Below are 25,186 nucleotides of genomic sequence, written 5' to 3'. Positions count from 1 at the left end.
GCGCTCTGAAAAATGCTGGCACGAACGCAGGCGCACACTCTGGCGCGGGAGGCGCCCCCGCTCCGGCTCCGTGTTGGGAAGCGGGGGCGGCGGGAGGGGTAGGAGACGTTGGTCCCGCTCGGCGCTCCGCAGTCGCCGCAGCCGCCGCAGCGTCGGGACCGGGACAAGCGAAGCCCGCAGAGGAGCTGCCGCCGCCGGGTCCTTTCGGCGCGGGGCACCCGGAGCGGCGCCGAGACCCGCTTCAGCACCGCGGACAGCGCCAGCCGCCTGGAACAGAGCGCCCGGAACCCACGCGCACCCGGGTCCGCCCGGCTGGCCGAAGGCTCGGTGCCACCTGCTCGGTGCAGACGTCCCAGGACTAAGGCTCCCGGGGAAGACGTGGCGCCCTCAGCCCGCGGGATCGGGCGCGCGCAGGACGGCCGGGGCGTCCCTCTGGGGATGCGCCGAGGGCCCCGCGTTCGCGCTGCCCAGAGCCAGGGCGCCGCCCGGAGCCCATGAGCACCATGCGCCTGCTGACACTCGCCCTGCTTTTCTCCTGCTCCTTCGCCCGTGCCGCCTGCGACCCCAAGATCGTCAATATCGGCGCGGTACTGAGCACGCGGAAGCACGAGCAGATGTTCCGCGAGGCTGTGAACCAGGCCAACAAGCGGCACGGCTCCTGGAAGATCCAGCTCAACGCCACCTCTGTCACCCACAAGCCCAACGCCATCCAGATGGCCTTGTCGGTGTGCGAAGACCTCATCTCCAGCCAGGTGCCAGCACCCCCGGGGCTCACGCTGTGCCAGCTCCTGCCCCTCCCCCACCGCCTCGCCACCATCCTCCCTCCTTCACCCGCCATCCCTCCCCCGTCCCAGTTTCATTCCATCCTTTCCTAGCCCCCTCCCTCCCCTTGAGAGAGGACCCAGGGGGCTGGTCTCACTAGCAGCTAAACACCAGTGTTGGCCGGTTCCCCATCTTAGCCCCAGATCAGTCACCGGCCAGCGGGGCTTGTCCTCACAGGGTTTCCAGGTGTCGAGGTCCAGACTGGTGTGTGCAGACATGTGGCCGTTTGCTTGGTCACTGTGTGTCAGGGTCGGGGCGGGCATTCCGGGCCTGCCTGAGAGGTGCCTGTCCCAGCCACAGGCAGGACTGCAGGGCTTTAAACTGGATGGGGTCTGGGGCCATCTTTGTTCCTGCTTGGAGATCTCCTTCCCTTCCTCCTCCCCTTCCCCCATCCACAGGTCTGCCTGAGATGGGAAATGGCCCAGGTGTTGAAGCCGGGTGTTCTCCAGGGTGGGAACGGGGAGAGGTATCAGGGCAGAGCGTGGCAGCCACTGGCAGCCAGCGCTGCGGGGGAGGACACGACTCAAGGATTTTGCCTGTCAGAGCTGTCCGCCCCCGGGCTGCGCTGCCTGCTGAATCCCAATGAGGCCTCGGGATCACTGCAATGCAGCCTTTTATGTAACAGGCGGGACCGACACCGGTCCAAGTGCTGCTTACACACTCACCGGACAGGCACGCCACATCCATGGACACACACGCTCACATGCGCACACACATTCATCCATGTTTGTGCACAGAGCTGCGTAGACTTAAACTAGCACCCCTTCGTGCACATCAGAATTGCACACGCTTATTCACACACAGACCGACCCCCCATGCATATCCATGAGCACACACATTCCTGCGCCACACATGCAAACACGCGTGCTCACACAAGCTCAATCATACATGCACATACACATATGTTGGGGCATGCGGTATCCACACACATACCCAGCACACACTTGTGAGCACCTGCGTGGTCACACGCATGCACACACGCTCAGGCCAACACTGGCCAGGCCCCTCTGGGTGCAGACTGTGCGGGGCAAAGGAGGGAGAACAAGTGTGGCCCTTTCTGGGAATCCCTCCTCCAACTTAGCTTTGCTGTCTGTGGGCACTGTTCTCCCAGGGAATAGCCAGTGCTAGGAGCAAAGGTGACAGCAGCAGCTGTCACTCACTGTCACACACTGTGAGCCAGGTGCCGGCTCGGCAGCCATCGCCCCCACCACGTGGGCCAGCGCACCCCCCGCCCCGTTTGCAAAAGCAGGTGGTCCTGTAGCTCAGAGATGGGAAGGCAGAACTGGGACTGACAGGTCCTTCTAATGTGAGGGCAGCACGGAACTGCCAAGCCATCTGCCCCATCTCCCTGCCTCGGGGGCTGAGCCACTGGTCCAGGCAGGAAGGCCAGGTTTCCTTGAGGATGTGGTCAGTGCCCAAGTCAGCACTGGGTCTTGTTCAAACCGAGCGGGTCTCAGCCTGCCCCTGGAAGACATCAGCAGGGGGGCCCGGGCCTCTAGGCGGCTCCTTGCCCAGCTTCTCCCGCTAATAGTCTGCGATGTTCGACGCACCTTCCGGAGCTGCCCTCCATCTCTGGAGTGCTGGCCTCCGTCCACCTCTGACCCAGGATGAGGGTCAGCGTGGGGCTTGGTGTGGTTCTCCCAGCCCACGCTGGGGCGGCAGGTGCGGCCCCAGGACATGCCAAGGACTGGCCTTCGTCCTCCCTCTCAGGGTCTCACCACACAGCTCAGGGCAGCCCCCCAGGGTGAGGGGCGAGAGGGGAGGCCCTGGACAGGGGTGGGGGAGGGGCCTGTCAGCTCCCTGTGTGTCTTCTTGGTCCCAGGAGTCTTGTCTGCCTCTGCCTCACCCCCATGATTCACTTCCACGCAGAAGGTGGGACTGGGGTCTGGTCCCCCTGCTGGGTGGCCTGCACTCCTGGGGCTGTGTGAGCACAGGTGGTGTCCCCCCGCCACCACCCACCCCCCGCTTCTGTGTTCAGCCTCTGCTGTTGCTGGACAGCCAGCTCCAGGGCAGCGTCCCCCGCTCCCCACTAGAGCTGACCCTGTCCCCTGTGTCCACAGGTCTACGCCATCCTAGTTAGCCACCCACCTACCCCCAACGACCACTTCACTCCCACCCCCGTCTCCTACACAGCTGGCTTCTACCGCATCCCCGTCCTGGGGCTGACCACCCGCATGTCCATCTACTCAGACAAGGTGAGCCTGACCGCTGCACGGGGACCCAGCTCTGCTCCCGTGTTCAGACCCGGCGGCTCGCTCCTGCAGCCCGGAGCCGCCAGCAGCTGCTGGGGGAGGGGGGGGGGCAGGTGCTTTGCCAGGATGGGGGGCACAGGCAGAGGGGCTCAAACCATGGGCTCTGGGCTCCAGGTGCAACAGGGTGATACACTGAGGCACGCTCACAACTCACACCGGTCCACACTCACGGTCTCACAGAGACACGCAAACTCACCCACACACAGGCACGCCAGTACACACTCACAGCACACAAACTCACAGTCACACAGACTCACAGATACTAACAAATCCATACACTCACGCCTACACACACACAGCCACACACATTCACAGGGACACTCACGTGCTCTTACGCACACATTGACGTTCACACGCATACTCACACCATCACCCACTCAAACATTCATGCTCATGTGCACACTCCCATAACTAACGTGTTCACTCCCCCACACTCACGCTCCATCATACACTCAGACAGGCCCACACTCACACGCTGACACACATGCCCACGCACACTCGGGCACATGGCCCACTGACAGGTGACAGGCGCCAATAGCAAGCCCTGGGAAGCAGCAGAGGCCGTCGTGGGCCAGAAGAAGGGACAGACAGGGCAGCTTCCTGGACAGCGGGACGGGGCACTTTGGAGGAAGGGGCGCCAGGAGGAGGAAAAGCCTAGAAGTGGCTGGGACACCAGGTGGCAGTGAGGGTGTAGTTACCGGCACCTCCCGCTAGAGGGCACAGCTGGAAGAGGATTCCAGGTGAACAGAGGAGGCAGCTCGTGGCTGGGGGCGCTGGTCTGGGGGTTTCGGGCCTCGGGGCTGTATCGTGGCCCATGGGCTGGGGGTCTGGCTGGAGTCGCCCAGTCGTGGAGCAGCAGCTGGGAGAGTCTAGAGGTCACCAAGTCGGTTTGGCAGGAAACTCACCCCCATAGCAGCCGGCACCTTGCACTAGTTTGCCCAGCCCTCGCGCAGTGTCTGCCCACGGCTCTGGGAGGACTGGTCAGCTGGGGAGGCAAACTGGCCACTGAGAGGCGGGGGGGCAGCCTCCTCTACAGCTCCCTCCAGGCCTGGTGTCACCTGCAGACAGGCCCGGAGGGGCTGCTCGGCAGGGACTCCAGCTTGGTGTCTTAGCTGAGGGGCCAGAGGGCTGGGCTGCTGGGGGCTTCCCCGCTCTCCCCATCTTCTCCAAACCCATCCTGCCGGGAGCCCAGGGTCCTGGATAACGCTGCCTAAGGCACGTAGGTCATCTCAGCTGGGCCCAGGGTGTCTGGGGAGGTCAGGGAGGGGTCCTCCTGGAGGTGATAGGAAAGCGAGGCCAGAGTGAGGGGTCCTCTGGGACGGCCCACAAGGGAGGAGGCCAGTGGAGGCCAGGATGACCACCCGTTCCTGAGGCTCTGGAAACCCCAGCACACAGCAGAGGCACCCAAGCTGCTCAGAGGCACTTAACCCTCAACTGTGAGAAGTGGAGGCTCCCCCTAGGCCTGCCAGCCTCCTTCACCTCTCTGGGCACCAGGCCCCTCACATGCAAATGGGAGAACAATGGCTCTACAGAGGAGAGCAGGCGGTGGGGCACAGGAGAGGCTGGGGTGGGGGGCGCCCTCTCCCAGAACAGGACACCAGCCCACCACGTGCCCCCGCCCCAGATCCAGACTGAGGCCCAGCATGAGGGCAAACCTGCGACCAAATCTTAGAGCTCCACCTTGACCCCACTCCTGGTACAACCCACAGACCATCTGTGCCCAACATGTGGACCAGAAGGGCCTGGGTCAGAGCCAGTCCAGGGCCCCAACCACAGGCCCCTAGCAGACATGTCACCTGCTGGATGACACACAGAGGCAAAAGGGCATTCTTGCACCCTGATTCCAAGGCACAAAGAGGGCGCAGGTGGAAGAAGGATCTGGAGGGCTCAGAGGGCCCCAGGATCAGTGTGGGTCCCCAGGAACACTGCTCCCTGGGCAGACTCAAAGGCCCTGTGCTGAGGCGGGAGGGTCCTGCTCCGTCCCCTCCCTGGCAGCCAGTGCACTCAGAGAAGCAAGGCGGGGTCAGCAGGCAGCAACCCCTGGGCTCGGTGAAGGGGTGAAGTATTTCGCCCCAAGAGTGAAGACTTGCTCTAAATACCAGTTACGTGACTTTGGGAAGGACGGGGGGATCTTTGAGATGCTGCACGCCAGCAAGAGGTTTCTGACCTGAAGTAGCTCAGCAGCGGGCGGCCGCAGGGGAGGAGGGGCGGCCCCAGGAGCGATTCCACAGACCGCCCCTCTACCCGTCTCAGTCAGGGTGCTGCTGGGCAAACTGAGCCTCCGGTTCTCGGATTAGAGGATGTGGGGTGGGGAGAGAAGCCAGCGGTGGGAAGGGAGGAGTGAGGGAAGCAGGGTCCCCGGGGTCTGGAAGCAGCGAGGGGGGGCGTCTGGCCCGCGCGCGCACGCGTGCGCGCCTGGCCCGCGTCCTCAGCCGCCCCGTGTCCCGCAGAGCATCCACCTTAGCTTCCTGCGCACCGTGCCGCCCTACTCCCACCAGTCGAGCGTCTGGTTCGAGATGATGCGCGTCTACAGCTGGAACCACATCATCCTCCTGGTCAGCGACGACCACGAGGGCCGGGCGGCGCAGAAGCGCCTGGAGACCCTGCTGGAGGAGCGCGAGTCCAAGGTGAGGCCCGGGCGGGGTGTCCCGAGCAGGAGTCGGAGCCGGCGAGCCGCCGCTGTGTCTGTGGCCCGTGTGAACACCCTTCTCTTTCCATCGTGCATGGTCAGCACCACTGCGTCTGGCGAGCGCCCGCCCCAGCCTGTCCTCGGCTCATTTCACTCGCTTTTGCCATTAGTCGAAATCTCCTTCGTGTCAGTCCCTGCGGGGCGAGGGCAGGACCACCTGGAGCTCCGCAAACACCCCGCCCCGCCCCGCTCCCCTCCCCCGTCCCCTCCCCACCTCCCCGCAGCGCGCTTCCCAGCCCACACAGGCCGTAGGCTCAAAATTCCCTAGGGGCGCCGTCTCTGCCCCCCACACCGCTCCCTCCCAGCGGCCTCCCCTCGGGAGCCCCCTCAGTGTGGTGGCACCGCTCACCGTGCCCCCTCCACAAAGGACCCGGTTCCTTCTCTGCTGTGACCCGTGCCCTGTCCTCGCGCCGGCCTCACCCCCGCCGCAGCCCCTCACCTCACAGCTGCCCATCACCCTCCCCAAAGCCCCACCCACGGACATCTGCCACCCCCAAGCCCGGCCTGGGCCCTGCCCCACTTCTTCCCCCCCCCGCTCTCCCCACGGAACCCCGCGCCCTTCCTCTCCTCACCTCCCCACCGTGGGGACTGGGGCTCTGGACTCCTGGGAATCCGGTAGACACCTGGCTCCACCTGCCCGTTCTACCCCAGCCCGGCGCCCACGTGTGGGCTGTGGAGAGACCGGAGTGGCGTTTCTGGGGGTCCAGGCGACCCCCACCCCACCCATCCCCACTGCCAGACTGAGGAGAAGCTGGTGCTCACCAGAGGAGGCCCGGGGTCCCGCCTTCACCCAGCCTGGAGCCCTGGGCGCTCAGCACCTGGGCCAAGGCCCCCCGGGGTTGGGTGGAGGCCAAGCTGGGCAGAGAGGGAGGGACGCCCAGGCTGGGGAGGGCCCCGGGAGGCAAGACCAAGGGCGGCGGGGAGCATGTGCTGTCTGCGAAGTCAGAGTTGGCTTCAGTAAGCTGAGTGCCAACCCGGGTCCCCCAGGGTGCCGTAGGCCCCAAAGGGAAGAGAGGGCACCAGCCGGGGGTGAACCAGAGGGCAGACCCAGAGGGTCCTGGGGTCCTGCTGGGGGGGACTGGCTGAGTCTGGGAGGGAGGGCTGGTTACCAGGACTGCAGGCCCCACCCCCCTGAGACAGCACCCAGCACAAGGCAAGCAGGTCAGCTCCTGGCGTGCCCACCTGTGGCTGCACACAGGCCCAGTGCGCACTCACGCACCCCCCGCACGCCCAGCCACACGTGTTCCCTCTCACAGGCACACGCGGCCTTTCCCGAGACAATCCACTCACACTCTACTACGCCTGCCACAGGCTCGCAGGCGCCCTCCACACCTCCACGGCCCGGGGGCTCGCACACGTACACGCGCACACACGTATGCTCAGACGGCACTGGCCCTCACTCCCACCCACCACAGACTAACGTAGGCTGATGCTGCCACGCAGACGCCCACAGATGCACACGTGCTCACGAACTCCTGTCACAGCTGCTCTCCAGCGCACACGTGGGCTGACAGGCGCGCCCATCACACACCAGTCAGTGAGGGCAGAGCAGCTGGACCTCTAAGAGAGGCAGAAGGGGGTGCTGGGAGGGGTGGGGAATAGGGGCCGGGGCTGGGGGAGGGGACATCGCCCATTCAGGACTGACGGGGCTGGGGTGGGCGCTGCTGGCATCACATAGCAGGTGCCTGGCGCGGGGCGGGCGGATGGGACCCCAAAGGGAGGCGTTTGGCTTGGGCGCAGACAGGGCCTCCCTTTCTCCTGAACGTGAGCGTTTCCAAGAGCGCAGATCCGTGGCAGGGAGCCTCGGTGGCCCCCACGCCCCCTCATTCCCCAGCACCTCCCTGGCCCCCAGCCCCACCCCGGGCCTAGGTGTTTGCGAGCTCCAGGTACGTGCCCCTCTGCAGACGTGCCGAGGAGGTGGTGTGATTGCTTTAGCGCCGTCATTTTCAACCGTTTATAATCTTCTTCTGTGTCTGCATATTTTCTCTGTGCACATTATTCATCAGAGTAAAAAAAGGAACTATGAAAACCTCGACCAACTGTCCTATGACAACAAGCGCGGACCCAAGGTATATATGCATGGACGTGCACGCCACCCACCGACTAGGGAGCCCCGGCCTCCGGCGCCTCGGCCGCTAGGGCTACCGTGGGCCCAGCCGCGCCGCAGGCCCGAGCAATGAGGAGAGAGCGAGGTCGAGAGCAGGCAGCGTAGGCAGGAGAGGGCAGGTGCTGGCCGCCCAGGGCCCCGCAGCCCGCCGGCCGGGCCAAGGGGCAGGCACGGCTGCAGGAGGAGCTGCTCTCTGGGAAGTGCATGCGAATCTCCAGGCACGCCAGGGTTTCCTCGTGGAGCCCAGGAGGGAGCCCGCCTGTCCGCCTGACCTGCCTGCGGTCCGGGCTGCTCCTGCGGGGCCTGTGGACCAGGCCCCAGACGACCTCCCGTGGTTTTGGAAAAGGCGGCCTAGTCTCCGCTCCCGATTGCATTCCAAAACTCTTTTCTGTTTCCGTCCGCTGCACGCCTCTTTCTGAGTCTCGGTCCACTTCAGCTTGCATGCTCAGTGCAAAAGTGAGGCCAGGAGTGACAGGTGGAGAGAGACGCGCAGAGCAGAGAGCGAGGACAGGAGAGCCAGCAGGCTGAAGAAAGGACGAGCGAGGCCAGCCCGGCCGGCCGGCCGAGGAGCCTGGAAGGCAGGTGGCAGTGCAGGTGGCCGGCGCAGGCCGAGGCGGCCCTAGCGGAGCTGCCTCGGGGTTCCTAGCGGCTGCGGCTCGACTCTGGCCCCTGAGGCGCTGCATCCCCCGCCCCGGCCACCTGCTAATGCACCCGCTCACACCGCAGGCTGAGAAGGTGCTGCAGTTCGACCCGGGGACCAAGAACGTGACGGCCCTGCTGATGGAGGCGCGGGAGCTGGAGGCTCGGGTCATCGTCCTCTCCGCCAGGTGCGGCCAGGCTGGACTCAGGCTTTGGCGTCCTTGCCAAGGACGGTCCCCTTGCACGTGTACCCTGGGCCTCGGGGATGGGGGTGGGATAAGACTCTGCCCTTAGGAAGGCAAACGCGGCCCAGGTGATAGACGGGGGGACACGGGGCTCTGGGAGCTGGGTCAGGGAGGGGGCCTGGGGCAGTGACGTGGGGTCTGCATGTGAGCCTGCGGTGGGAGGCCCACAGCAGGGACAGGGCTGAAGGGGTGGGGCAGTCGGACTAGGCAGCGAGAGAGGGGAACCGCGTAGGGGGAACCCAAAGCCAGGCTCTGCCGGACGGGCCTGGTCCCCACCGTAACCTCGCGGCTGAGCCCCCAGTAAAAATCTCCCTTTTTGCAAATGGCTGTGTCCTCCTGGGGAGGGAAAGGCAAGGCCACCAGGAATAGGAAAAGGAAGAGCCCTGCCTCATGGGACATACGTGGGAGAGCCTGGGGAGACCCGGCCCACTGTCTGCCTGTCCCAGCTCTGCAGGCTCCAGCAGAGTGGGGAAAGACAGCAGGGGTCACCCTGCAGGCGGCTAGCGGGAGTCAGCAGTGCCCTGAGTAGCAGGGCAGGTGTCCGTTTGCACATTCAGGCCACAAACCTCTGGCACAGAGCCAGGTGCACCCCGTCCTCGGGCAGAGGGCAGGATGGGACCAGCAGGGGCTCCTTGGGCTGGAAGGCAGTTAGCGGGCACTAACGCCCACCGCCCTCCGCTCACGCACACCAGCACAGGCACTCACACGCATACACACGAACACGCATCACCCGCATACCGTCTACACGTGCACGTGCCGTACACACACATGTGCACACAACATGCTTCCACGCCCTCCTGTACACATGCATGTGCCGTATACACACCGCACACACGTGCACACAGGACATACCTATGCGCACACGGGCACGCTGCTACATGTAACACACGCAGGCATATTCTCACCTAGATACACATGCAGACACACCACACACATACACGCTCCGCACCGACACACACAGGGCACGGTGCTCTCGTGCATAGGTGCATACGCCACAGACACACCACGTGCTACGTACATGCACGAACCCCACACATGTGGCGATACTTGCTGTTCACAAAGGCACAGCACTTGGCAACCACATGCCCACCTCTTGAATCCACGCAAGGCCTGTGTATTGTCAGGCGGGAAGAGACCCCTCCCCTCACAGCCAGGGCTCCTCGGACAAGAGAGGCCAGAATCCCACCACAGAGGGGGACCCGCCTGCCCAGCGCGCCCAGCTCCCAGAGCCTGGGGAAGCCGGTGGTCCCCTGGGCAGGGCAGACGCAGGTCTTCTTCGCCCTGGCGCCCCAGCCTGACACATTCTGGCTCCCCTCACGAGGGCTGTTGAGAGCGTTTTGCGGAGAGACCCCATTAAGCCAATCTTAACTTTTGACCAGTTTTCTACAGAGTGCTTCAGAGTTTCTAATTGATTTCCAAAACTTTTGTTTTTTAAATAATCCTCCTGAAGTTATCGTTACTGGGATCAGTTATTTCCATAAAACAGTTTGGCGGGTCGATCAGGCTTTTGTCTGCTTTACTGAAGATATCAGTTTACACGGACACAAGCACAGGGGTGTGCTCACCCCACCAAGTCCAACGCCACAGGCCTGGATGGTGTCCAGCAGACAGGCCTCTCCGCCAGGCTTTGTGGGCGCCGCTGACAGGGGCACACCGTGCCCTGACATGCACGAATGGGTGCTGCCAGCGACTTGGGCTGGATGTTGCCTGGAGCGCCGCTCTTTTGTGTTGCTTTCAGCCAACAGTCGCGTTCTCATTTAGAGCAAACACTGAAGATCTGCATTTCTTCCTTGAGAAAATTGGGGGCAGACCCCTTAGGGAACCTAGGGCCATCTTAGCTTCCAGGCTCAGCCATTGGGAAAATAACCCAACACTCGGACAATCTCCCCAGCCTCTTTGTACCCCGATGCCCATGCATTGGAGAAGCGAAGTGCCTGTTGTGGTCCAGGCCCATCTGGGACCAAATTCGGCCCAATAGGGGACAGAAGGTGGGAGCTCCACCAGGCCCAGGGTCCTTGCCCTGCCCAGAGAGAGCCCAGCCTTAGGAGGCCAGGTCCACAGAGGCTCACTTGTAAGGACACGCCAAAAACTCAGGACCACGTGTGCCTGCAAGGCGAGGCCTGTGCTGTGTCCTGCCAGTGGCCCCAGCCCTGGATGGCAGAGAGTCTGCCTGGGCAGACTCCAAAAGGGAGAGCAGGTACCCTCATCTCTCTCCGGTGGCTTCCGCTGTGATGCTCAGGGCAGCTCCCTGGCTCTCGGTCCCAGAAGCATCTGACCAACCAGAAAGCCCCCAGCCCCTCAGTTCACAAGTTGAGGCATGCAGCACCAGAGGGGTATGGCTTGTCCAGGAAGCTGCAGGAGCACGGGCTCAGGGGTGGACAGTCCAGGCACAGACCCGACTCTGTCACTTACCACTTGTGTGCCCTGGGTGCCACAGTTTCCCCTCCTGACACAGGGGTAGTACTTCTGCCCGTCTCACAGGGAGGTTGTGAGAATTAAATAAGATGGTCCATGAAAAGCATTCAGAATACTGCCTGGTACCTGGTGAGCGAGTTATCAACCAGTAAGGAGCCATCGCCATCCCATGTCACCCAAACCCTGCCCACCGAGGGCAGCGGGCCAGCAAGAGATGTCTGGGAAGCTCAGGGGGTCTGGGCCCACCCGCTCGCTTCTGTGGGGGTCTCCTGGCCCAGGTGCAGTGTAGGCTTGGGGTGGCGGCCGCACCCCATCTCTGCAGTGTCTCCAGACCTCCCTTGTGGGGGGCAGGGTTGGGGAAGAGGCCACGTGGGTAGGCCACGCTGCGGAGGAGACCCTGGGAATGTGGAGCGGCCGCCCCCGGCCCCGGGTGGGAAGGGCTGGAATCCCGGCCCCTCACCCGCTCTGCCCCACAGCGAGGACGACGCTGCCACCGTGTACCGCGCAGCCGCGATGCTGAACATGACCGGCTCGGGGTACGTGTGGCTGGTGGGGGAGCGCGAGATCTCGGGGAACGCCCTGCGCTACGCCCCGGACGGTGAGTGCTGGGCTCCAGGGTCCCGGTGGGCAGGGGTCCCCCACGGGCTCTAAGCCAACGCTTGCCCCAGGCATCATCGGGCTGCAGCTCATCAACGGCAAGAACGAGTCGGCCCATATCAGCGATGCCGTGGGGGTGGTGGCCCAGGCCGTGCACGAGCTTCTCGAGAAGGAGAACATCACCGATCCGCCGCGGGGCTGCGTGGGCAACACCAACATCTGGAAGACCGGGCCGCTCTTCAAGAGGTGGGCGGGGCCGCTCGTCTGAGGTGGGCGGGGCCGCTCGTCTGAGGTGGGCGGGCTGATCTCCTAAAGTGGGCGGGCCACCGTTCCGGCGCTGGGAACAGTCGCTCTTCCCAGGGCGGTCCAGCCCAGCCTGCTGTATCCTATAGATACCGCCACCTTCCCCAGTTTTCTCCTCTATCCCCCCTCGCGCTCCACCCTCACCTCCATCTCCACCACGATAATCACCTGCCCCATTTCCAACACTCGGATGTCACTGAAATCACAGCTGCTTCCGTTTCTCCTGCCCCCACCTTTTCGCACTGCTGCCCACCCTGAGGCCCCACCCCACTCCCCAGGGCGGCTAACAGCCCTGGGGAGGAGGGTCTTGCTTCCGGCCGGGACTGGGAGAGCCCACGGGCCCAGGAGGTCAGACAAGGAATCCAGGTATGGCATCCAAGCCTGTAGAGAGCCAGGGTTGGCCAGAGACCCAAGCGGATGGCCACAGCAGGGCAGGAGTTAACTCAGAGAACCCTGGACACCACGGCACTAGTGTGGGGAGGCCCAGCCCAACACCAACACCAAGTAGCACGTGCAGACCCATGGTCCATGGGGCCCACGACAGGAGCACACGCACAACTGCAGATACAGGCAGCATATGTGCACACGTGCACATGCGTGTGTGCACAGACAGGCTGAGAGGCACATCACACATTGCCACAAGTACATGCACAGGGCTGCACCCCACGCAAGGATCCTGTGTGCACACATACATGGCCCCCCCCCCACACACACACACAGGCGTGCACACTCAGGACGACGAGACCCCAGCCCTTCCTCCCCACTGGCTGGTGAGCAGCCCGCTGCTCCTGCCTGGGCTTCCGCCTCCTCATCTGTGAAGCTAGGACAGCTGCCATGAGAATCGAATATCCCAACCCACAGAAAGCCCTCAAAACAGGGTCTAGAGGCCGGGAGTTGCCCGGCTGCCATAGCTGCGCTGTGCACCTGACTCACAGTGGGCAGGGCTCACTGCATCCCTGATCATTCTAACCCACACTGCCCCCCTCCAGAGTGCTCATGTCTTCCAAGTACGCAGACGGCGTGACCGGCCGCGTGGAATTCAACGAGGATGGGGACCGGAAGTTTGCCAACTACAGCATCATGAACCTGCAGAACCGCAAGCTGGTACAAGTGGGCATCTACAACGGCACCCATGTAGGTGGGGGTCATGAGGGGGTGGGGGCTGGGGCCTTAGGGTCCTGGGGCCAAGACCCCTGCGTGGCCACCCTCCATCTCATACTCCCACCCCCAGGTTATTCCCAACGACAGGAAAATCATCTGGCCAGGCGGAGAGACAGAGAAGCCCCGAGGTTACCAGATGTCCACCAGGCTGAAGGTGGGGGACCCGCCACCTTGCCCTAGCCTCCACGCCCAGTATACTCCATCCCGCCCCTCGGGTGCAGAGGAGGGGACAGTGAGGTCAACGAAAGTGACTAAAGGAAGTGGGGGCGGGGCCAGCGCCCGCTGCCATTGCACACACCTGGCACTGCAGAGGCAGCAGGGAGAGCGGGTGGAGGGAGGAGAGGAAGCCGCCGGCCCCCCGTTTCATGGGCTCTGACCCAACTCCACTTAAATCTGGGGAAGTCACATGGGCCAGGACTCCCCTGGGGATGAGCCGATCGGGGACAGGGGAGCAGATGGGCGTACTTCAGCTTCAGTGCTCTCTGCCCTGAGTCCTGGAGATGATGCCCCCATGCTCTTCATCACACCTCCAAGTGGTCCTAGCCAACCCCCCACGTTTAGCCTTCCTGGCCTCCTGCCGTGACTCGGTCTCACTGCCCTCTGAGCCCGGTCTCCCTACAGCATTCCCTATGGCTGGCCATCCCCTCCATGATTCCCTGGGCCTCTGGGAGCTCCCTTCCCCGGTTGGCCTCATCCCTCACAGCTTCTCTTCCTCGGCCTGACTCTTCCATGCTCCTCTGGACTCATCCCAGGGTGCCCTCCCCAGCGTCCCTCCCACACTGACCCACACCAGCACCGGGCTGGTACCTGAGCTCACAAAAGGCAAGGACCCTCAAGCACTGTGCTTCTCCCAGTGTCCCCGCCCCCAGGTCCTCAAATGTCTCTCAGCCTTGTCTGCTTTCTGAGCTAGCTCCCCCTTGGCCTCTCACCTGGAGCCCTTTGCCAGCACCTGCCCACAGGTCACCACCCCTCTCAAGGGGCAGAGTGGACTTTCCCAAAGCCAACGCTCAGGAAAGACACCTGGTATTGAAAAGTCCGAGTGTAAAACAGACGACAGTCAGCCCGATGGTCCCATGCAGGCTTCGAGAGCCAGATGGCTTTTTACAACTTTTTTTTGTCTCACTGATTTTTTTTTTTTTTTCGGTACGCGGGCCTCTCACTGCTGTGGCCTCTCCCGTTGCGGAGCACAGGCTCCGGACGCGCAGGCCCAGCGGCCATGGCTCACGGGCCCAGCCGCTCAGCGGCATGTGGGATCTTCCCGGACCGGGGCACGAACCTGCGTCCCCTGCATCGGCAGGCGGACTCCCAACCACTGCGCCACCAGGGAAGCCCTGTCTCACTGATTTTTTTGACACTAAATTGTTTACTTTTTAATTAATTTATATTGGAGGATAGTTGATTTACAATGTTGTGTTAGTTTCTTCTGTACGGCACAGTGAATCGGTTATACATACACATATATCCACTTTTTTAGATTCTATTCCCATATACAGGTCACTACAGGTTATTGAGTAGAGTTCCCTGTGCTATACAGTAGGTTCTTATTAGTTATCTATTTTATATAGAGTAGTGTGTATCTGTCAATCCCAGTCTCCCGATTTATCCTCCCATCTCACTGAATTTTTAAAAAATATTTATTTATTTATTTGGCTGCACTGGGTCTTAGTTGCGGCACGAGGGATCTTCACTGCAGCATGTGGGATCTTCTAGTTGCAGCATGCGGAATCTTTAGTTGCAGCATGTGGGATTTTTTTTTTTTTAGTTGCAGCATGCAGGATCTTCGTTGTGGTGTGCGGGATCTTTAGTTGTGGCATGCGAACTCTTAGTTGCAGCATGTGGGATCTAGTTCCCTGACCAGGGATCGAACCCGGGCCCCCTGCATTGGGAGTGTGGACTCCTAGCCACTGGACCACCAGGGAAGTCCCCTCACTGATTTTTTAAAAGCACGAGCATGTTACTCGCACAATAGAAAATGATGAGGAAAGTTTTAAGGACAAATAAGCTCCTTCAGGGGCTCCCCATCTCCTGCCCTGCAGGCTGAGGCCGGGGGCTACCCGCCCTGGAGGAGAAGGGGCCTCTCACACCGACCCCACGTCCCCTGGGACCCCTCCTCACATGCGTGCTCGGTTCAGCCCCCTTTGCCTGTATCTGTCCTCCGCACCCCCAGGCTTCAGGCCCCTGAAGGACAGGGAGGAGAGAGCTCTCCAGCGTGAGCCCCAAGGAGCCCCTGGATTGAAGAGGCCTCGGCAGAGAGGGCGGCATCAGCGGGGAAGAGGAAGGGAGGAAGGATAGATGATCAGACAAAGACCCGCTGCAGGGGAGGCTGAGGTCAGGAGAGGCCGGAGCACCAGACCAGGGCAATCCCTGCGGGTCCCCGGACCTGTGCAGGCTCTGAGTGCACATGCCTCTGTCCTCATGGCAGGGGTGGGGGCAGGGGGCAGGCTCTGGGCTGGGACAGGTGGTTTCTCAGCCCTGAGACGTCAGAGAAGGGGCCCAGGGCCGACTTTAGTGATGTGCAAGCCAAGACCCAAAGGAAAGTGGCCAAGAGCAGGCGCAGTGTTTCAGGAGGCCGGGCGCCTTCTGAATGCTGAGGTGGCCTGGGCACGACGGGGGAGTCTGGGGCCCCTCCTGCAGGCAGCAGGCCGACCAACTTCCTGAAGCTCCAGAGGAGGCAGTGTGGGGCATTTGCAGGGGGCGGGGCGGGGGGGGGCGGTCCAGGGGAGTCTGCATGCTGAGAAGAGGACAGCATCCCAGGGCAGCCCAGGGCTGGTGGTCCAGGCTGGGTGTCCCCCTCCCCTCCAGATCGTGACGATCCACCAGGAGCCCTTCGTGTATGTCAAGCCCACGCTGAGCGACGGCACGTGCAAGGAGGAGTTCACCGTGAACGGGGATCCGGTGAAGAAGGTGATCTGCACCGGGCCCAACGACACGTCGCCGGGCAGCCGTGAGTGCGGGGCTGGGGCGTGGGCCGCGGAGCGGGCGGGACGGCGCACCTGCGAGCCCCTCACTTAGCGCCCCTCCCCTCCGCCCAGCACGCCACACCGTGCCTCAGTGCTGCTACGGCTTCTGCATCGACCTACTCATCAAACTGGCGCGGACCATGAACTTCACTTATGAGGTGCACCTAGTGGCGGACGGCAAGTTCGGCACGCAGGAGCGGGTACGCGTGGGTCTCTGGAAGCCGGCGCGGGACCCAGTCCAGGTGGACCCTGTCTGGCTAGGGTCAGGGTCTCGGGTGGGCGGGGTCTGCAGGCTGGGTGGAGCCTGGGTGGGCGGGGCCTTCGAGCCAGGCGGGGTCTGGAGTGGGAGATCCCGAGATGGGTCAGGGAGGGAGACTGTCCGGTCCGGGTAGCAAGGCCCGCCCGCGATGGCCGTGTCACCACCGGCTGTGTCTCCCCACAGGTGAACAACAGCAATAAGAAGGAGTGGAACGGGATGATGGGCGAGCTGCTCAGCGGGCAGGCAGACATGATCGTGGCGCCGCTGACCATCAACAACGAGCGCGCACAGTACATCGAGTTCTCCAAGCCCTTCAAGTACCAGGGCCTGACCATTCTGGTCAAGAAGGTGGGCAGGGGCCCAGCAGGGCGGGGTGGGGTCCTGGGAGGGCCTTGGCGGCGCTGACGGCCCGGCCTCCCACAGGAGATCCCCCGGAGCACGCTGGACTCGTTCATGCAGCCCTTCCAGAGTACGCTCTGGCTGCTGGTGGGGCTGTCAGTGCATGTGGTGGCCGTGATGCTGTACCTGCTGGACCGCTTCAGGTGAGCGCGGCCCGGGGGCCGGACTCCTCCCCCTGCGGGGCGGGCGGGGCGGGCGCGGCGGGACGGGGCGGGCGAGGGGGCGGGGCAGGGCTGCCTCTCCCGCCCTCTCCCGCCCGCCCTCTGCGCCCCCGCAGCCCCTTTGGCCGGTTCAAAGTGAACAGCGAGGAGGAGGAGGAGGATGCACTGACCCTGTCCTCGGCCATGTGGTTCTCCTGGGGCGTCCTGCTCAACTCGGGCATCGGGGAAGGTGAGGCCACGCCCGGCCCGGGCCGCACGCTGCTCCGCAACCCTCACGCCCCACGCCAGGAGCTGACCGTCCTCTGCCCGCAGGCGCCCCCAGAAGCTTCTCGGCGCGCATCCTGGGCATGGTGTGGGCCGGCTTCGCCATGATCATCGTGGCCTCCTACACTGCCAACCTGGCGGCCTTCCTGGTGCTGGACCGGCCCGAGGAGCGCATCACCGGCATCAACGATCCCCGGGTGAGGCCTGGCCCGGCGGGGGGAGCGGGGCGTGAGGTCAGCGGCTGCCTGGGGTGGGGCCGGAGAGCAGCCGCGAGCCGGGCCCTCCGACCCTCTGACCCTGCAGCTGAGGAATCCTTCGGACAAGTTCATCTACGCGACGGTGAAGCAGAGCTCCGTGGACATCTACTTCCGGCGGCAGGTGGAGCTGAGCACCATGTACCGGCACATGGAGAAGCACAACTACGAGAGCGCGGCCGAGGCCATCCAGGCCGTGCGGGACAAGTGAGGGGGCGGGGCGGGGCGCTGGCCTGGGCGGGAGCAGTGGGGGCGTCCATCTTTCCAGTCAAAGTCAGAGTGTCCAGGCTGGATGCGAACCACGGGAAGGGGATAGACAGGGGGTTTCCAGGCTGGCGGGCGGGACTGCAAGGGCGCCAGGGCGGCCCGAACGTGTGGGCCCTGTGACCCTGCCCCAGTGACCCCGCCCCTGTGACCCTGCCCCGTGACCCTGCCCCTGTGCCCCTGCCCCTGTGACCCTGCCCCTGTGCCCCTGCCCCTGTGACCCGCCCCTGTGCCCCTGCCCCTGTGCCCCCGCCCCTGTGACCCGCCCCTGTGCCCCTGCCCCTGTGCCCCCGCCCCTGTGCGCCTGCCCCTGTGCCCCTGCCCCTGTGACCCCGCCCCTGTGACCCTGCCCCTGTGCCCCCGCCCCTGTGACCCTGCCCCTGCCCACAGCAAGCTGCATGCCTTCATCTGGGACTCGGCGGTGCTGGAGTTCGAGGCCTCGCAGAAGTGCGACCTGGTGACCACCGGCGAGCTGTTCTTCCGCTCAGGCTTTGGCATCGGCATGCGCAAAGACAGTCCTTGGAAGCAGAACGTCTCCCTGTCCATCCTCAAGTGAGTCGGCCCCACCCCGCCCCCCTCCAAGAGCCCCACCCAAGGCACACCGCCTCCCCCACCAACGTAGCCCCCAGATGCACGCCATCTGCCCCACCCCGCCCCGCCAGTGCCGGCCCAGCCTCCTCCTCGGCTCACATGCCCCGCCCGCCCAGGTCCCACGAGAACGGCTTCATGGAAGACCTGGACAAGACGTGGGTGCGGTACCAGGAGTGTGATTCGCGTAGCAACGCCCCTGCTACCCTCACGTTCGAGAACATGGCAGGTGGGCCCCCCATGCCCCCGACACCAGTGCTGACGCCGGGTGGACTCCCCGGGGGCCGGCTGCCTGGCCCGCCCGCAGCTGAGGCGCTGGGTCTTGGCCCGCAGGGGTCTTCATGCTGGTGGCCGGGGGCATCGTGGCCGGGATCTTCCTGATCTTCATCGAGATCGCCTACAAGCGGCACAAGGATGCTCGCCGGAAGCAGATGCAGCTGGCCTTTGCAGCAGTGAACGTGTGGAGAAAGAACCTGCAGGTAGGGCAGGCCACCCTCCGAGGCCTGGTGCCCACGGCTCGGCCTGGCCCCGGCCCTCCTCCATCCCCGCAGGCCGAAGCGTGGCTCTGGCTCCCAGGAGCCCCTGTGGCGAGGACTGGAGCTGGGAGCCACGGCCAAGGCCGCGCTGCTGGGGGCCGCCCGCAGGTGGCCGCCTCCGCAAAGCCGGGCTTCAAGCGTCCGCCTGGCCCCTCTGTCTCCAGAGTCGCCCACCGGCGCCCATTCCATAGGAAGGCAAACTGAGGCAGGGTAAGACAGGGACCCACCTGGGTGTAGCATGTGAGTCCAAGACGCACTCTGCCCTCGCCGCCCCGCGCCCCTCCTTGGCACCCTCTGGGGACCCCCTTCCCCGCGGCCCTGGTGTGTCCTGTGCTCCATATAACTCCAGTCTTAACTGGCCGGCCGCTCCTGCCTGCAACCCCAGGCTGTGTCTGTGGGAAGTTGCCGCCAGCAGAGGACAGGCTGCACGTGGGGTGGCCACAGCCCACCTGGGACGGGCTCGTGCCCCATAGTCCAGCCCCAGTCTGCCCCATCTCTTCTCTTTCTCTGGGTACCTCCCCGGAGCCTGTGCCCTGGGAGGAAGCTGGTGCTGCAGGGAGGGAGGGCCGGGGCGACGGGGCTGCTGGAAGCCCACGCCTCTCATCTGCCCTCTCTTGCTCTTGGGACCTGGCCGCTGCTCTCACTGGCGGGCACAGGGCCCGTCCTGACCATCAGACCCGAGGCCAGGGTCCCAGGAGCTGCCTCCGTCTCTCTGTCACTCCAGCACATCTCGCCACCTGCCTTCGGCCCCTCAGCCCCTTCCTGAATCTTGGTGCGCCTCCTCGGGGGTCAGAGTGGCCGGTGGGGCCGGTGGGGCAACTCCTCCCGTGCTCGGAGGGCTCCTCCTCCTCGGGACGCCCCTAAACCAGGGGCACCTCGGAGCCAGGGAGCCAGGCGGACCTCCCAGGAAGAGAGCCAGATGGGACCCCCCGAGCCCAGCCCCAGCATGAGCGAGGTCAGGCCCGAGAGCCGGGCAGGAGCAGAGGCCGCCTGCGAGTGTCCGACCATCGGTCGGTCCATCCAGCACAGGGAGGCAGGCCGGAGTGAGGGCCCGAGTGGCCAGCCAGGACGGGCAGCAGCCCCCAAGGAGCAGGCGAGGGCAGGTGTGGCCGCCACCCTTAGCCGTCTAATCACTTATACATATTCATTTTAGGATAGAAAGAGTGGTAGAGCAGAGCCTGACCCTAAAAAGAAAGCCACATTTAGGGCTATCACCTCCACCCTGGCTTCCAGCTTCAAGAGACGTAGGTCCTCCAAAGACACGGTAAGGGGAAGAGCGCCCAGTTCCACGTCTCCGACTCTGATCTCGCCCCTCCGTGTCTGTGTCCCGTGCATCAGGCCCCTCCCTCGCCATCCCACCCGCTCCCACCTCTGACTGCCGTGGCCTTTCTGCCCTCACCTCTACTCGCCCAGCACACTAGGTCTTCTCTCTCTGACTCTCTAGATCTTTCTCTCGTGGTCCTTTCTCCCGCTGGCCCTCACCGGGTCCTCTTCCCCGTGTGTCTCTGCGTTAGTCTGCCCCCCACCCATGCCATGACGCCATGCGCCATCTTGAAGCCGTGTCATGTTGTTGGTCAGCCAGCCGGCCTCACCGCGTCGGGGCTGTGCCCGGGGCCCCGGGAGCCTGGACCACCCTGTCCCAGGCTCCTCACCTGTCAGGAGGCCGCACCACCTCTCTGTTACGTCCGCTTCTCCAGCCTCTCCCAGAGAGGCCCACCGCCCTCCCTCCCTCCCTGCGACGTCCACGGAGGGATGGCTGTGATGTCCCATCCGCCCATCTGTCTGGCCGCCAGCCCTGCCACCCAGACACCTGTCTCACGTGTCTCACCAGAGCCATGCCTGTTGCATTCCCTCCATGTGGTCTCTGTGTGGGCCGGGGCTGGGGGCCGGGCCTGGCTCCATCTGGGTGGACGGCTGGGGCCTGGAGTTGGTACAGGCCCCTGGCCACAGGGGACGTCAGGTGGGGAATGGGTGGGACCAAAGGAGGCGGCTCCCACCCCAGGCCGAGCAGGGGCCCTGCGGGAGGCGTGCCGGCAGCACCCAGGGATCTGAGAACGGATGGAGGTGGGCCTGAAAGCCGTGGCCTCCAAGCCGTGGGCACTGAGGCTCCTAGACAGAGGCTCGGGAAGGGGAGGCCTCTACGGAGATCAGTGCCTCAGCGCCTGGCCCCCCGCCCCTCCAGAGCCAGGCCTTCCACCTGAGCCAAGAATTCCCTGCCTCTCTGCCTTGGGCAGCCTGTCACTGGCCCAGATGTGCGCGCTCGAACCAAAGTCCCCCCAGACTGACCCAGCCTTGCTAGGAGCATCCCCAGGTGGGGAGGGGGCCGCCCAGAGCCAGCACAGCCCTCAGTCCAGCAGCCTCCCTGCAGTCAGGGGTGGTCTGGCCTCCAGTCCGCAGGAAGCCCCAAATTCGTGGACAGCATCACCCATCTGCTCCAAGGTGGAAGGAAGCAGGATTTGCAGCCACCACCCCCAGTGCATGGGAAGAGGGGCAGACACAGGACACAGACAGGGCTCAGCACAGAGCCATCTGAGTCCCAGGGGAAGCCACCAGCGCGCCCCATGATGGGCCTGTAAGGCCTGGGGGCTCCACTTCCCAGAGCTCAGCACAGACAGGGTGGGGGGACAGGGAGGATCTGTGGGGCTGGGAGCACAGGCCTGGGGCTGTCCAGGCCCGGGAAGTGGGTGGAGCCTGAGCCAGGGGACCCAGCAGGGGGTGCAGGAAGAGGAGGATCCGACAGGAGCAGGGGTGGGGCAGTCGGGGGGAGGGGCGAGAAGGTACCCAGCAGACAGCGCTTCGGGGGCCCGCAGAGTCTCGCAGGCAGTGGGCCATTTTCTGAGGGCATCACTGAGTCCTTACCCCGCATTCCGCCCTGGAGCAGAAATGCAGGCCCCTTAGCTGGGCCAGGTGCAGCTCAGAGACCCTCATGGTGCCTTTCCAGGGACACGCTCCCAGCAGACTCCTTGCCCGAGCCTCCCCAGGGGCCATCCTCCAGGCCAGCTTTGGTGCCACGTGGCATCTGGGGCTGGCCTGCCCTGCAGGGGTGACTGGGGACACTGCAAGCTGGGGGCTGGGCGGGGGAGGGCAGCCTAGCTCCCACCATTTCAGGCTGGGCGCCTGCTCGGAGGGAGGCCGGGGTGGGGGGCTCTGTCGGGAGGGGTGGGGTCAGTCCGGCTGCTGAGAGCCTCTGCCCCGTCCCGTGGCTGGTCTGGGCCAGGGCGGCACTGGGCGCTCAGGGCTGGGGTCCCTGGCGGCCGGCGGGGCCAGCGGGTATTGATTGTTGGTTCTTATTTATAGAGCACCGGGGGTGGACGCGGCGCTTTGCAAAACCAAAAAGACACAGTGCTGCCGCGACGCGCTATTGAGAGGGAGGAGGGCCAGCTGCAGATGTGTGCCCGTCATAGGGAGAGCTGAGACGCCCTGCCCGCCCTCCTCTGCCCCCCTCCCCCGCAGACAGACAGACAGACGGACGGGACAGCGGCCCGGCCCACGCAGAGTCCCGGAGCACGACGGGGTCAGGGGGAGGAGCACCCCCCAGCCTCCCCCAGGCCGCGCCCGCCTGCCTGCCGGTCGGCCGGCTGGCCGGTCCACCCGTCCCGGCCCCGCGCATGCCCCCTGAGCGTCGGGCTAACGGGCGCCTTGTCTGTGTATTTCTATTTTGCAGCAGTACCATCCCACTGATATCACGGGCCCGCTCAACCTCTCAGATCCCTCGGTCAGCACCGTGGTGTGAGGCCCCCGGAGGCGCCCACCTGCCCAGTTAGCCCTGCTGCTCGGGAAGGCCTGAGGGAAGCCCACCTGCCAGAGACTGCCCACCCTGGGCCTCCCGTCCGTCCGTCTGCCCTGCTGCCTGGCGGGCAGCCCCTGCTGGACTGAGGCTCGGGCCAGAGCTGCTGGACGGGTCAGAGCTGAGCTGGCTGGGCAGGGCCGCAGGGCGCTCCGGCAGAGGCAGGGCCCTGGGGTCTCTGAGCAGTGGGGAGAGGGGCTGACTTGGCCCCGGGCAGAGGGCCTTGGAGCAGAGACTGAAGCCCCATCCTTCCCCAGCCACCACCAGAGCCACCATGGGGGCCCTTGGCCCCGGCTGGCTGGGTCCCCCGCTCCCGCAGCGCCGGCACCCCACAGCCTTGTCCCCACCTCTCCCTTCTTGCCCACACCCCTTCTCCGCTTGACCCCATCCTCTGAGCTGGCCCTGCCCTTCCCGGACTGCAGACCCTGACCCCCCAGCTGGCAGCCGCCTCCCAGGGGCGCGCTCGGGCTCCCCACTGCCTCCCCCTTCTCCGGACTCCGTGAGGGCTGAGCCTTCTCTTCGCCTCCTCTGGCCCGCAGCCCAGGATGCGCTTCCCCGGACGCCGGCTCGGGACTGTCTTCAGCCCCGCGCGCCACCTTGTACAGGCCCAGCCCTTCCCGCGTCCAGGCGTGTGCCTTCCCCCGTTGCGGTCCGAGCGCCGCCGCGCACTGCCCCTCCGCCCCAGGGGCCCGGCGTGCACCGCCTTCCACCCCCCCCCTCACCCGGTGTGTGTAGTGGTGATGCCGAAAGGAATGTCAAGAAAACTTTTATCTGTGTCGCTTGTTGACGCCTGCAGGGAGTGCGAAGGACGGCAGGGGATAGGGCGAAGGTTCGAGGGCGGCCGCGGCCCGCTCAGGCTTCGGCGGCGGCGACTGCCGCAGGCGAGGCCATGCCGGCACCGGGATCCGGCAGACTCCTCGGCGGGCGGCGGGCGGCGGCGCGGCGGCGGCGCGCGCGGCAGGCGGTAAGCATGGAGCCCAGCGCCAGGCAGGCGGCCAGGCTAGCGAGGAAGGAGACGGGCCCGAGCGCGTAGACCACGGCCAGTTCCCGCGCGGCAAGGGGCCGCACGCAGTGGTTGAAGGCGGCGTCGGGGAAGGCGGTCAAGGGGCTGAGCGTCAGGCGTCCCGGCGACACGCAGATCAGCGTCTCGGCCTCTGCGGGACACGGGAGCGGCGTCAGGCGACGGCGGCGGCAGTGGCCCGCCCCGCCCCGCCCGCGCCCCCGAGGGCTCACCTGGCGCGGGCAGCGGGTGCCTGCGCAGCCAGGTGCAGAGTGGGCGCAGCGCGCAGCCGCAGGCCCAGGGGTTGCCGCGCAGTCGCAGCGTGCTGAGAGCGGGCAGGCCCGCCAGGAGCGCGGGCGCGAGGGCAGGCAGCTCGTTGTCCTGCAGGCTGAGCGTGCTCAGCAGCGGGAGCGTGCCCAGCGCCGCAGGCTCTAGACGCGCCAGCCGGTTCCCGGCCAGAGAGAGGACGCAAAGCGCGCGCAGCGGAGCGAAGGTGCCGGGCACCAGCGCCTCCAGCTGGTTGGCGCTGAGGTCGAGCTGCTTCAGCGCGCCCAAGCCCCAGAAGGCTCGCGCGTGCACCCAGCGCAGTCCGTTCTCGCGCAGATCCAGGTGTAGCAGCGCGCCAGCGCCCACGAAGGCGCCGGGCGGCAGCGCACGCACGCGGTTGTGGTCCAGCAGCAGCGCGCGCACGCGCTGGCTCAGGCCCCCTGGCACGGCGGGCAGCGCGCGCCCGGAGCAGTTGGCCTGGCCCTCTGGCGCGCACGCGCACGCCTCGGGGCAGTCCGGGGCGCCCGGGGTTGCCGCGGGGGCGGCTGCGGGGGGCGCCTGGATCCAGACTGGCCACGGCGACAGCAGCAGTAGGAACAGCGGTGGCGGCCGTCGCGAGAGAAAGGAGGGGCTCCGCATGGGGGCAACGGTAGGAGGCCAGCTGCCCAGGCGTCCCGGGAGCCCGTCCGTCCCACGGCTGGTCCCGTGCCTAGGGCGGAGGCTGGGCACATAGCCAGCGCCCGGCACTGCCAGCCACCTGTCCTGAAGCTCTGAGCTCCTCTTGGCTCCGCGCCAGCAGCAGCACTGACAAGGCGCCACCCCCTCCTCACCTGCGTGGTCCACCGCCCCGCACCCGGCTGAGGCCTGGGCAACTGGACCACACCGCCGCCCCCGCAGCCTCACCGCCACTGAACTCATGGCTGCGACACGCGGAACAGGACCCAGTGCTACCCGCTCCTCCCCCGAGTCTCCGCCGCCTCCTCTCAGCCGGGATTCTAGTGCGCATATCCAGTAGCCCCCCAGGGATGCTCCCATCCTCATGGGGCACAAGCACAGGATGGGGGCCTGAACCCAGGGGACAGGCAGTGAGGTAGAGGGAGGGCTGCACGCCTGAGGAAGGCGAGGCCATCATATCTGCCCCACCCTGCCCACCAGGGACTCTGCCGGAACTTCGAGGAGGCAGTGTGGTGGAGCAGGGGCACCAGCCCAAGTCCTCC

The 25,186-nt window shown here is 65.2% G+C and overlaps 2 protein-coding genes across 11 annotated transcripts; one reads left to right on the top strand and one right to left on the bottom strand.

Moving 5' to 3' along the window:
- Window positions 1-359: 359 nt before the first annotated feature.
- On the top strand, window positions 360-23,469 carry GRIN1 (glutamate ionotropic receptor NMDA type subunit 1). Of its 10 annotated transcripts, none has more exons than XM_067742570.1 (21): window positions 360-752; window positions 2,883-3,017; window positions 5,525-5,701; window positions 7,770-7,832; window positions 8,597-8,697; window positions 11,646-11,767; window positions 11,838-12,012; window positions 13,059-13,203; window positions 13,301-13,384; window positions 16,033-16,174; window positions 16,263-16,390; window positions 16,633-16,797; window positions 16,873-16,991; window positions 17,126-17,238; window positions 17,322-17,470; window positions 17,577-17,734; window positions 18,182-18,343; window positions 18,499-18,608; window positions 18,713-18,858; window positions 20,069-20,179; window positions 22,580-23,469. In XM_067742570.1, the coding sequence occupies exons 1-21, from the start codon at window positions 495-497 to the stop codon at window positions 22,646-22,648; spliced, it is 2,832 nt and encodes a 943-aa protein (XP_067598671.1). In that variant the 5' UTR covers window positions 360-494; the 3' UTR covers window positions 22,649-23,469. The 10 variants fall into 10 exon arrangements, with proteins under 10 accessions (XP_067598671.1, XP_067598670.1, XP_067598675.1 ...); XM_067742569.1 differs by having other exon boundaries at window positions 22,213-23,469; XM_067742574.1 differs by lacking the exon at window positions 2,883-3,017 and having other exon boundaries at window positions 22,213-23,469.
- On the bottom strand, window positions 23,468-25,186 carry LRRC26 (leucine rich repeat containing 26). Its single transcript, XM_067742588.1, has 2 exons — window positions 23,936-25,186; window positions 23,468-23,856 (listed from the first exon to the last, which is right to left on the bottom strand). Exons 1-2 carry the CDS (start codon window positions 25,008-25,010, stop codon window positions 23,555-23,557), a joined length of 1,377 nt encoding a protein of 458 aa, XP_067598689.1. The 5' UTR covers window positions 25,011-25,186; the 3' UTR covers window positions 23,468-23,554.

This window comes from Pseudorca crassidens, chromosome 7, assembly GCF_039906515.1.
Source record: "Pseudorca crassidens isolate mPseCra1 chromosome 7, mPseCra1.hap1, whole genome shotgun sequence".
Classification (NCBI taxonomy): Eukaryota; Metazoa; Chordata; class Mammalia; order Artiodactyla; family Delphinidae; genus Pseudorca; species Pseudorca crassidens.
This window is presented reverse-complemented; position numbering and strand designations above follow the sequence as displayed.